Source organism: Anolis sagrei, chromosome 1, assembly GCF_037176765.1.
Source record: "Anolis sagrei isolate rAnoSag1 chromosome 1, rAnoSag1.mat, whole genome shotgun sequence".
NCBI classification, from domain to species: Eukaryota; Metazoa; Chordata; class Lepidosauria; order Squamata; family Dactyloidae; genus Anolis; species Anolis sagrei.
Window position 1 is genome coordinate 245051224 of NC_090021.1, and position 13664 is coordinate 245064887.

A 13664-nucleotide genomic window follows, 5' to 3' on the forward strand; every position below is an offset into this window, starting at 1 on the left:
CCTGGATGAAGGAAACTGCATCAGAGCTTAATCTGATCAAAATAATGTTGCTCGAGAGGAGCCAAAATGTACTTCAGGAAATAAGGATTTAACCTGTGTTGGATGGATAACATTTTCTTCAAGGACTTGTGTTTCTAGTTGAAGTATACTTTTATATTAATTTCTTTCCAGAGTCAAGCTTTTTGGTGGTGTCCAGCAGTGTATTTGTACCAATGATACCTGTTTCTGGAAGCACCACAGTGACGTATGATCACTACTGCTCGCAAGGGGGTTGCTTTTGAAGTGCTACCTATACAGAAGGCTGCATCCAGACTGTTGACTGTGGCTGGCTACAGGAAACACATGACTTCCTTGTAACAGCTACCATTCTGAGAGAAAGGCATACCATAAAACAAATAAGTCATGAAACATACATAAATGAGATCTTCACTCATTACCAATCTACTTCCAGGGACAACTCCAGATGTTGACTCTGAAGAAGTAGGAGACTTGGGGTCAAACTAATGGGGTGCATTTCTTCAGCTAAATAAATGCATGGATAGAGGCCTATTCGAGAGCGGGAGGAGGGCAGCCTGCCCTGGAATGGGAATGCTTTTTTAAAAAAATGAGAAAAAAACTGAAAAAGACCATGAAGACAAGCCCAAATGCTAGACCAGAAATTTAACTTTATTATGAATAATCGAAGTGTCTCAGCAGCAGCATGACTCACGACTGAGAGACAAATACCATCATTATACAGCAAGACAGACAGATCCAGCCACACAGCAGCAGGGATAGTGGCAGCAATAGCAGCAATAGCATTGAGACCCATTCTTTGAGGCTTTCATACACCCAAACATCATAAATAAACTGAAGCCAGACCGAAAAGGAGGCTTGGTGTTCCTTCTTTTTCATGGTCTTCTTGAGTCTCCTTTTTCACCTAGTGGCCTGATTCTTTAGCCATCTCTCCAGAGCATTCTGATACATACCACTTCATCATTGCTACACTGAACCATTGGATATCGGCCTAACACTCGCGTAGCACTGGACTTTACAGGCACTGGTGCTAGCTATCTGCCAAATGGCAATGCACTGGAGAGACCAGGGAGCATTGCTGAGAAATATTTCCTTAGCCTTTGTTCAGATATTCTGTCACTGTGGCACTAGTCTCGTGGCAATTTCCCATGACAGCCTTCCTTCTTTCAAAGGATGCTTCCAGGATAAGCCTGGGTACTTTTTTGATTGACAACTCCCAGAATCTTCCTGTGAGCATGTCCAGTGATCATATTAGCTAGAGCAGTAGTTCTCAACCTGTGGGTCCCCAGGTATTTTGGCCTACTATTTCCAGAAATCCCAACCAGTTTGTTAGCTGTTATGATTTCTGGGAGTTGAAGGTCAAAACATCTGGGGAACGACAGGTTTAGAACCACTGAGCAAAACGATGCTGGGAATTGTTGCCTGAAAGAGTCACTTTTCCAAATCTTGGAAGTGCCCATTATATGGAAGAGTCCCCTGTAGAGATCAAGTGATCCCTTAATTTGGCTGATTTAACCATTTAAGGCATATTTATTTAGGTAGACATTTTCTGGATGGTCAGTACAAAACCTGCTTATTCTGAAAGAGAAATTCTATTGTGCTATTCTCTCATTGATTGGTGCTATTATAGTGAATGAATGTTTTTATTTTTTTATTGTGTGAATTCTATGATTTTTTTTCAACATGACAATTGGTATATAATAATAAAATAGACATTTCAAATTTAGGCTCCTCCTGCTTTCTCTGTCTTTTTTCTACCAGAAAATATTTGCAACAATGCATTCTTCTTTTTTGAAAGAAAATAAACACAAAAGAGTGTGGTGCACCATTTTGACACCTGTGTCCATCTGATCAGACATTTGATAGTTCTTTTTTGAATGTATGTTTAACTAGTAGCCACAGATTATCACAAACTAAGAGGATAAGAGGAAAGAACTGGTTTATACTATTCTTATGCTGAAAATCAAACAATACCAGAATATTTGTACTTCTACCTTGACATACATTCTGTTGAGATAGTGTTGCCAAATGCCATTGGACAAATATGACACCTGAACTTTTAACTTTTCATAAATGCCATAATAAGCTAGAGTTCTTTGTGGTTAATGAAGAATTCAATACTGACATCCCACTTATTTAGCCAGAGGCAATTCTTACATTTTAAAATAAACACATGCATCCCTGACCAAGAAGCTTCAAATACCCTCCCTGATAATATTATATATCCAAGCTGGTGTTTTCATTAATTTCCTTCTCAGTAAAAATGAAAAAGGTAAGCAAAATAAAGGATATACCTTTCTTTCTTTTGCAAAAATATAATCTCTGCCTTAACTTCCCAAGTGACCAACAAATCTTTCTCCTCGCTTCTAATGGATGCGATTTTACAACTGAAAGGCCTTAGAACTACCGTAATTGCTTTATTTCCTGATGGCTCCAGGAAAACTTCTAAGTTTTTTATAGTCCCTGAGCAGAATGCCATAGCACAATTTCTTGTACCATGGCAGCCTTCATGAAATCTAATAGTAAGTACTTCCTTGCAGCCTTCAGAAAACGACAGGATGCTTTTATCCAAAGAACTTCTCTATGGCACAAATATCTCTGGAACAATGTTGAAGCTTGAGGCTGGATGTTGATTCCAGCGGTTATAGAGTAGTGCCACAATTAAGTAATGTGTAACATTGACTGTTTTAGTTATTTTTCTGGTTATAAGGTATGTATGGCCTCATTGCTTCTTTGTCTTTTGTGGTGGCTTGCAACATCTGAGTGTCATTTTCAACCAGTAAAATTAAGGCTGCAATTCTCTTGGCCAGTTTAATTTTACTGATGGGCTTGGGGACTGTGGTGATGGAGGCAAAGCAGCAGGGATAAAATAGCCACAGGCACCACAGTAATGGGAGTTATGTGGCATTGGAAATGGTTTCTGTCAAAAGAGACAGAAGCTGCTCAGAGAGAGTAGCTTCTTGTGATGCCACAGATTGCTTTCTTTTGTCCTTCTACTGCACCATTCCCAAAATTGCCTTACACTGGTACAAAAACGTACTCTGACAGCAACAGCCTCCAATATTATTCCATAAAGTTACATTTGAACAACAAAAATTATGTGTAGCCTAAGCCTTCTAGTAATATCCAACTTATGGTGACCCTATGATGACTGCATCATAACATTGTCTGCAACTGAAAGTATCAGGGCAGCTAGTGGGTTTTCATGGACAAATGGGAATTCGAATCCTGGTCTCCTGAACCATAGTCCATCACTCGAACTACTACACTGTGCTACCAATTGTTTGCTAATAGTAACTAAGTTTAACTGAGTTCCATGTCCTTTCCTGTAATTTGAACCCATTGTTCCTAATTTCCAGGCCAGTAGAAAACAAGCCTGTTCTCTCTTCCTTATGACATCCTTTCACATATTTATACATGGCTATCATGTCTCCTCTCAACTTTCTCTTCTGGGTATGTTCAGCCAGCAGAAGAGGAAATTGAGAGGTTATTTGTCAGGGGTACTTTGGTTGTGCTTTTCCTGCATGGCAGAGGATTGGACTAGATGATCTACATGGTCTCTTCCAACTCTATGATTCTATGATTCTATGTGACACTACTAAAAAAGTACACAGAAAATTGTAGACAGAGTCTTGTTCTCAAATGTTTGCTTCATCCTAAGGAAATTCTTCCCAGACAAAGGGATTAAAATTGGCGAAAAGATTGTTCCAATCAGATATTAGATGTTCTGTGGAATTTGTTCTGAGTCATTATCTTGAAATTTTGAGAGTTCATCTCATATTCAGCATCTTTCTATGGGTCAACAAACATACTAGGGTTTGTAGCTCTGTTTTCACTGAAATAACTTTGTTAGAAGAGAGATTTTGCCATAAGGACTTTATAAAAGGATTGTTTGGTCTTTCCATTAAGTCACATTGAGTTTGTTGCAAAAGGCCTGGAGAAAAAAAACCCCAAAGATTTCAAATAGTACTTCAAAATGTCGGGAACTTCAATAATAAAATAGTAAATTGCTCAATGCATTTTGTTGAGAATCTTTCCTCCAGGGCCCAAGAATTCAATTTGTTGAGTTATGCAATATTACTCTTCCCCTTCACTCTCTTACGTATTTGATACTGCTCTCCTTCTCTTGTACAATTGGAATTTACTGGCTGAAATGCTAAACATATTAAATAGGGAGAAAGTCATACTGAGAAAGACCATGTGGTATAGTAGTTTTGAGTATTGGACTAGGACACTGGGATGCTAGGATTCAAATCCACACTTGACCAGTGAAATCTACTGAATTACTTTGAGCAATTCACACTCTCTCATTCTCAGAGGAAAGCAAGGAAAGTCTCCTCTGAATAAATTCTGCCAGGAAAACTCCTTAATAGACTCACTTTAAGATCACCATAAGTGATTTGAAGACTTACAAGACCTACTGAATTCTTCCACTTCACTAGATGGTGCACAGAAATGGTAAAATAAGGTGGGAATATAAAGAGATCTCAACAAGGAGAATTCCAGACACAAAAATATATGGGTGTGTGTGTCTTTTTTAGCACAAAACGTTGTACTTTCTTAAGAAAAAACAAGTTTTATATTCAGAAAAAAGCATTGTTTGCATAGAAAATACCATTTCCACATAGAAAATTCTGCCAGGAAACTTATTTTCAGTGCAGAAAATGATGTTTTTTGTTCAAAGCCCCCACTTTCTCTCTTCTTTCTTTCTCTCCTCATCCCTGCTTCCTCCAAAAAATAAAACCTCATAACTCTTGAACTACAACTATTATTTGAAAACTTCAAAGTTTTCCATACTTTTAATAGTAAAATTATTCATTCATTCCTTAACAAGAAATGTATGCCTAGACCAGTAGTTCTTTTGCCTTCAACTCCCAAAAATTCCTAATAGCTGGTAAACTGGCTGGGATTTCTGGGAGTTGTAAGCAAAAACACCTAGGGACCCACAGGTTGAGAACCACTGGCCTAGATAATAGCCACCTGGTGCTGGGCCTTTTTGTACTTAGCTGGCACAGTGCTCAAAGAATAAATCCAGAACAACCCAAAACATCCTACAGGTTCACCGACTTGGCCAAACTTATCAGAGTTTGTGCTTCACCAACTTACTCTTAGATAGTCCAGCATTACTTCTGACCAATGACAAGGTATCAAAGTAGACATTTCTGGACTATGGTTCCCCCAAAGCATTTAATTCAAACTCTCTGGGCCAGACGAGGAAAAAAAAGGTGAGCTGCCTCTTTGGATGCCTCCAGAAAAGGTCATTCATTTTTAATAGATTGCAGAGGACTGTTTCTTTGATAATTAAAATCATCAGGTTTGTTTGGCAGACCATGTGGCCTCCAGACAGTCCAAGAGGCACAAGATTGGCCTCCTAAACCTACCCATTGCTCCCTCCTTTAACTGAGAAAACCAAAGAAAGAGAGCACTTATCCATTGTGAAAGCATGGCCCTTCTTTTGTCTGATTCATACCCTTTCAAAACAGTAGAAACAACACACATGGGTCTCTAGAGTAAGCTCACCGGCCTCTTTCCTTTTTCTACCACATCTAGTCGGTCACTAAACATGCATCCCCCTCTCCACTATGGGTGTATGAGTAAGCAAGCAACACAAACTTACAAAAACCACAGGGATGTTGTTAGTCCCAATGATGCCATGATAAGAAGCCACAGAAGTAGGCCGGTTTTGCAACAGCAGTGCTAGGCATTGGCATAAAGGAGAAAGAGGGGAGAGGAATATGAGGAAAATGTATTTTAAATGTAGGTGTTAGCTGATAATGTTGAGGGCATCAATTAATGAGTGAAGCTCATCGCGCAGATTCTCCAGTGAGTGATGGATCTTCTGGGGGTTGTCTAGGAGCTCAATGCTGTATGTGTAAGGATCATACTTCACAGAAAAGGGACGCTTGATGTGTGCTGCATAGGCCCTGAAAGACAAGAGGGCAAACATAAAAGGTAGTGACCACAGGTGGGCTAGTAGTCAGCAGGGGAAGTAGAGAACTAGCATGGAATTGTGACTTGAGTGTTTTGTTAAGGGAGCATCTACACTGAAGAATTAATTCACTTTGACATGGCTTTAAATATCATGGATTAATACTATGGGATTTTGAGAGTTCTCTTTTGGTGAGCCACAAGGATTCTTTGGTAGAGAAGACTATAGACCCTGCATTGAGCCATGGAAGTTAAATGGTATCAAACTGAATTAATTCTACAGTGTTTGATCCATCCCAGGCCTCATATCCCCACTCAGCCATGGAAGCCCACGGTACGGCCATGGGCAAGGCACACTCCCAGCCTTAGATGCAAACCCACTACAAATAAATCTCCTCAAGAAAATCCAGGCTGGACTCATATTAAAATAGAGTTAAGTCTTAATTAAGAATTTCAACGCTTAACACGAGGGGATTGGGGACGGTAATTAAGAGAAGGCGGATCGAATCTCTACTGAAGAAGGACGCGGCGGACGCCATCTTCCTACAGGAAACACATCAAAATAAACGGGGCTCGAGTGAGCTAAAGTCGAGCTGGATAAGGAACTATGAAACATCTTTTGGGTCATCAAAGTCAAGAGGAGTAGCAATAATAATAGCAAAGAAATGTAATTTTGTCATAAACAAGGTATTGAAAGATGAAGAGGGAAGATATATAATAATATATGGGGAAATAGGGGAGGAAAAATATGTATTAGTAAATGTATACGCACCAAATGTGAAACAGCAAGAATTTTATGAAAAAGTGCTAGAGCAAATAGAGAATTATCATCAACAAAATGTAATATTTGGAGGAGATTGTAATTGCTGTATGGATTTAAAGAAGGATAAAACTACGATAGCATCAAAAGCTAGAAATATTGAAACAACGGATTTAAGCAGAGTAATGAATAAATGGCAATTAAAGGATGTGTGGAGATTGGTAAAAGGGAATGAAAGTAGATACACATATTATTCATCGGTACATAAGGTGTATACAAGAATTGATTATATTTTTGTCTCCAAGAACATGACAAGTAAAGTGCTAAATGCTGATATAGGTATGATTAAGATTTCGGATCACGCTTTGGTTTCAATTGAGATTGCGTTGAAATGTGATTATGATAAAATGAAAAGGTGGAGGTTAAATACAAGAATACTAAATCATAAAGAGATAGTAGATAAAGTGCAAGCAGAATGGCAAGAAATATGGGGCTTCAACGAAAAGGGGGTGACAAAAGGAGTCCTATGGGATACTATGAAAGCAGTGACCAGAGGGTTATGTATAAAAGAGACAATTAACTTAAAAAGAAGGCAAGAAGAAAGGAAAAGGAATCTAGAAAGAGAAATAGAAGAGATTGAAAAAGCATATGTAATAAAGAGAGATACACGAATTTATGCTAGGTTAAGAGCAAAAAAAGAGGAATTGGATAAAATGGAAATAGATGAAGTACAAGAAAATTTAATTTATTTAAGGAGGGAATATTTTGAGTTTAGTGATAGGAATTCAAAGATCCTAGCCAAATCAACACAGAAAAAGAAAATGGAAGGAATGATAAACACGATAAAAGATAAAACAGGCAAATTATGTAGAGCTATGAAAGAGAAATTGAAAGTATTTGAGGAATTTTATAAAAACCTATATCAAACTAAAGCATGTCCCATAGAGGCAATCAGGAAATACGTGGAAGAAAATTGGGAGAGTAAGCTGGAGGAGAAAGATAAAGAGCTATTGGACCAACCTATTAAGAAAAAAGAAATAGAGGAAGTCATTAATAAATTAAAAGTAGGAAAAGCCCCAGGCCTGGATGGTCTAGGGACAGAGTATTATAAGAGCTTTAGAGAAGTTTTAACCCCAAAATTATTGGAATTGTATAATGGAATAATGAAGGGAGATAAAATACCCGATTCATGGAGGAGATCATTAATAATATTAATACCCAAACCTGACAAAGACTTAACAGACCCAGGGTCATACAGGCCCATATCATTAATAAACCAGGATGCAAAGATATTGTCCGCGATATTAACTAATAGAATGAATAAATGTATGTATAAGTACATAAAAGAAGATCAGTGTGGGTTTATAAAAGGAAGACAAATGTCAAATTTGATAGGGAGAGCACTAAATAAAATTCATTGGGTTAAAGAGGGGAAGGGAAAAGCAGGGATACTATCATTAGACATTTTTAAAGCGTTCGATTGTGTGGAATGGGAGACACTAGGGGAAATATTGAATAAATTTGGAATGGGAAATAAAATAAAATTTAGAAGGATTAGGAAAAAAGGAGAAACAGAAGGTGAGCTTATTCGCTGACGATACATTGTTATTTATAGAAAATATAGTGGAGAAAATAGATAGAATAAAAGAACATTTGGAGATATTTGGGAAAGCAACGGGATTACAAGTTAATTGGAACAAGTCAGAAATGATGCTACTCAATTATACAAGAGAAGAAGAAAAAAAATTATAGAACAGAGAAAAATGGGAATAAGAATTAAGAATAAATTAAAATACTTGGGAGTAATAATAACTAAGGATTTAAAAGAGATAGAGGAAGTAAATGTAGTAACTTTAAGAAAAGAAGTTCAGAAAAAGTTAATAGAGTACGAAGGTATACATTTATCCTGGTTTGGAAGAATAGCATTAGTAAAAATGAAAATACTTCCAAAGATAAATTTTATATTTAGAATGTTACCACTTCAAATCACAGAAGAAGAGCTAATTAGATGGCAACAAATGATTAATAAGTACTGCAATGGAAGTAAAAGAAACAGGCTAAACAAACAGTTATGGTATAGATCGCAAAAGGAGGGTGGACTAGCACTACCTAATATAAAAAAATATTATGAAGCAAGTAGATTAAATTTGGTTATAGAAGGAATGGTTAAAAAAGAGGGAATAGATTGGCTTAGTAATGAATCAGGAAAAGTGGAAGACGAAACTTGGAATATATATTTTTAAACAGCTTACTAGAAAAGAACTGAGGGAAATTAGAAACCCAATGCTGAGCAACATACTGAAAGTATGGAATAAATACAAGGGGAGGTTAATAAAGGAAGGATCAATTATAACCCCAATAGTGATGGAAAAGAAATTCCCAAAAAATTTTTAAAAAGCAATGGATAAAAAGGTAAGGGAAATAAATTTAGATAGAATAGGGGATTGGATGAAGGTGGAAATGAAGAGGGAAAGGATGTTGGAAGAATTTAAAGAAATAAAATTATCATGGTTTCATTGTATACAACTAGAACAATGGTTAATAAACTGGAAAAAAAATAATAGAAACGGAAGCCAACTCAATCAATTCGAACAAATAATACAGAAGGGAAGGGCAGTAGAAGAACACGAAAACTTGAGAGGTATAATTAGCAAAATCTATAAGATACTAATTGAAATGAAGGATGGGAAAATAAAAAAGAGTACCCTTAAGGAGATTTGGGAAGAGGATTTAGGGATAAAAATAAGTGAAATAGAGTGGCAACAGTTATGGGGACAAAGACATTTAAAAAACCTATCGATACGTGTTAAAGAAAATTATTACAAGTTAATATGGAAGTGGTACTTAACACCGGTAAGAATAGCATATATGAATAAAAACAATTCAACAAATTGTTGGAGAGGGTGTAAAGAACCAGGAACATATATACATATGTGGTGGCAATGTAAATATGTAAATAATTTTTGGGAGAAAGTATTTAGAGAAATAGAAAGTATAATGAATATGAAAATAGACAAAAGTCCTAGTATAGCCTTATTATCATTATATACCAATAAGCAACTGAAAAAGGAGGATAAAGAAGCGATAACAAACTTACTAACTATAGCAAGACTGCTCATAGCAAGGAATTGGAAAAAAGAAATGAATATACGAATAGAGGAGTGGTACAAGGAAGCATGGAAAATAGCATTAAATGATAAACTGACATGTATATTAAAGGTTAAAAAAGGTATATGGAAACAAAGTGATTTTGATGCTATATGGGGAAAATTTGTGGTAAATGGATTAAAAAATAAGGAAGGAAAATTACCGTCACAAGAAGAAATGAAATTTTGGACAGATGAAATGTAAAAAATGTGGCTTGAGACGGGTGGAGGGGAGCACTGAGGTGAAAAAAGGGGGGAAAAAAAAGAGAAAAGGGGAGGAAATGTCAAAGCAAAACAACAAAACAACATGTTAAAGAGGTTGATGTATAAAATGCAACAGTATGTAATAATTGTGATAAATCAATTAAAAAAAATAGAGTTAAGTCAAAAGCTCAGTGTGATATCCCTCAGTGTAGTAGTCTCCAGTCTTTTAAAGACTTCAGATCCCATCACCAGTGTCCACTGATTATTCTATCAGGAGACTATGGCAGTTGTAGTCCAAATGCCTGGAAGACACCACTTGGGAAGTCTGATACCTACATTTTCAGCAAAACTCAGATTGAACTTGTGATTGTTAAGAATATTTGAAAAATATAACTATACTTCAAGTATGGATTTTAATTTTAAAATATAAATTAAATGTTTAGAAAATTGAATGTCTACCTCATAGTATTTTTAAATTCGTTCCATTTTTATTTTATATTAGAACTTTTTCTGGCTTTTTAAAACATTCTAGTAATATTTTTCAATACACCACAGTTTTCTTTTATCCAAAGCATCTCGACAATGTAAACAAATAACAACAACTGACCAGTGTAACATTATTCATTATGACACATCATAGTTGGCCTATAGTTGTCTCAGAAAACTCATATGCTTAGTATTGGCATATGGCAATATGCTGGGAATGGCAATCCCACAACATTTTTTGTTTGTTTGTTTGTTTCAGAAACGACTTTAGAAACTGAAAGTCACTTCCTGGTGCGAGAGAATTGGCTATCTGCAAGGACGTTGCCCAGGGGACACCCAGATGTTTTGCCATCCCTGTGGGAGGCTTCTCTCATATCCCTGCATAGGAAGCTGGAGCTGGCAGATGGGAGCTCAACCTGTCTCGCAGGTTCAAAGTGCTGACCTTCAGGACAGCAATTCAGATAGCACAAGGGTTTAATCCATTGCACTACCGCCACTTTGTGTTTTAGACAGAGAAAGAAAGGCTATGAAGTGGCAAGAAAGAAGAAAACAACTATCAAGAATGGTGCAATGAATTTGGGCAAGTGCATCTGAGACTCTCCAATTTTAAAGACATTCAAGCAAGGTCTACCAGGACTCATAAAGTCACACACAATAAAAGGACATATCTAACTATCCAGCCTACTACTTCCACGTGGCTTGTGTTATGGCATCCTCTAGTGGCAATTTTAATAATATTCAACAGCAAAAAAGGGGGAGACATTCCGTTGTTCATAGCCTGTATCTCTAGTTATAGTTGCACATTTGACTCCTAGTTCCTATCATACCTAAAGTGACTTTTTTTTTGCATTGTAACTTAATTGAGACACATCTGTCCAATTGCAGGAATTTTCCATAAGTGAAAAATAAGGGCCAGAATCTGGTTGGTAGTTGTGGATACTAGGAATGTGAGATCAATTAAAAATGGTTCAAAAGTCCTTACAAAAAAAAGGGGGGAGGGGGTGTTTGCTGGCATTGCTGGCATTTTGTTTCTAAAGTGTTTCTAAAGTATAGTTAGTAAAAAATGCATTAATATAACGAGAGTAAGAAAATTTTGTTAGTATTTCATTACATTAATTGCACACAAATTACTATAATTGAGAAAACTTCTGGGGCTCCTTTCTCCCTCATTTTTAAAGCTATTGGGATGAAACATGCTACAATTGTAGAATACCTTTACCACTGTTAGTCCACCAAATTTCAGAATTTTTCACTTAGCCACTTATTTTGGGGAGAATTTTGAATGTTTTTGTGTATAACATTTTTTAAAAAACAAAACTACCAAGAGCTATCTTCTTGAATTTTCTATACAATGACAGGGGATAAGGGCTACGGACTGTGTTTGTCCAGATGGAAGAATTTTATCAATTTTTACCATGCTATTTTTTAATAAAAAAACATTAATAAAACATTTTTTTTAAAAAAATATTTCCAACAAATGTCGAGTATTCTCATCTAAAAGGAAAACAATGAAGTCTCTCAACTGTACTTATAAGAATAGACTCCTTTTGGTCTGCTGATATGTCCAGCTACATCTTACCTGAGTTTAGCTTTGGCATCACTGAAGCTCTCTGATACAAAATAAACTGGTTGATAGGTTTGGTCTTGATAGGGCTGCACAGCAGTAGAATCAGGATCAAAGTCTCTTAACTCTGGCTCATCAGACAAGGAGTGCTGGGTGAAAGGATAAAAGAAAGGCAAGGCTTCTTGCTGGAAATTTCAGAGTATTTTGTGGGGGGGGGGGGGTAGGGGTGTTACTAAAATAGTGGCATTGTGTTGCATTAAAAAACGTGAATGCTACCACTAACTACAAAACACATATTACTATTTAAATACAGACTTGTGTTAGCTGTGTTATTCTGATCAGTATGCATCAAGATCTTGTAGCACCTTTAAAACTAATTGAGAGGAAGAACTTGGTAGCATAAACTTTCATAGACTCATATCTGATGAAGTAGACATAAGTTTATAAAAGTTTATACTAACATTACCCTTTAAGAAGAGTGGGACTATCCCTTATCAAGTTACAACTGTAAAATAACTTAGCTATAACTTTCTTATTGGAAATAACAATTAATTATTACCTAGTAAGTAATTACCTTCAAGTTCTGAAAAATCTATATCTAACAGGTAAGATATCACTCACAGCAGAGGTTGGAATGACTGCTGACCAAAATATGCCAGGAAGACTTACTATTAGTTCTCCATAGGAAGAGAGGAGCCCAGCTCCATAGGCTTTGACAATTCCATTCTGTTTGCAGAGGCCAAACTCCACCGTGAACCAATAAAGCTAGGAAGAGAATGAAATCTCAGAGAAAGTCAATTATTCAAAATAGTTGGGATTTTGTTTTCCACTTCCACCTCCCCATCCCAATGGCACTTTATTTTTTTCAGGAAAACTGCCTAACACACAACACTACTGTTTTGCTTGTTAAGATACAGCTATTCTAAGCTATTGTCTCAAAGCAGACTAGTAGCAAAACTCTACAGCCTGGGAGATGATGTAGCAACTGCCTGTAAGACATTTTATAAAGCTATAATCTAGACCAGGGGTCCTCAAACTTTTTAAACAGAGGGCCAGGTCACAGTCCTTCAAACTGTTGGAGGGCCGGATTACAATTTGAAAAGAAAATGAATGAATTCCTGTGCACACTGCACATATCTTGTTTGTAGTGCAAAAAAGCACTTAAAAACAATACAATAATTAAAATGAAAAACAATTTTAACAAATATAAACTTATTAGTATTTCCATGGGAAGTGTGGGCCTGCTTTTGGCTGATGAGATAGGATTGTTGTTATTATTGTTGTTGTTGCTGCTGCGTGCTTTCGAGTCATTTCAGACTTAGGTTGACGGGTAAATGACATTGGAGGGCTGTATCTGGCCCCCGGGCCTTAGTTTAAGGACCCCTGATCTAGACAAACAGATATATTCTTGGATTCAATGAATTAAAATGAAAAAAAATGATAGAACCTTACTGTTGCAAGTTTTTCAATTTCCTCATCAGTTGCTCCCAAAGAGGCAAGTCCAATGTCCTAATACCAAAAAGAATAAGACTGTCTATAAACACTGCGAATGAATTCAATT

General features: G+C 36.6%; 1 protein-coding gene across 1 annotated transcript in view; it reads right to left on the reverse strand.

Annotated features, from left to right (window-relative positions):
* Positions 1-653: 653 nt before the first annotated feature.
* Positions 654-13664, reverse strand: part of TH (tyrosine hydroxylase) — a 33448-nt gene continuing 20437 nt past the window's right edge. The window contains exons 10-13 of the mRNA XM_060768506.2: positions 13556-13612; positions 12773-12868; positions 12119-12252; positions 654-5939 (exon numbers count right to left, since the gene is read on the reverse strand). Coding sequence (XP_060624489.1) covers positions 5780-5939; positions 12119-12252; positions 12773-12868; positions 13556-13612 — 447 coding nt within the window. The 3' untranslated portion in view covers positions 654-5779. The remainder of the gene's footprint in view (positions 5940-12118; positions 12253-12772; positions 12869-13555; positions 13613-13664) is intronic.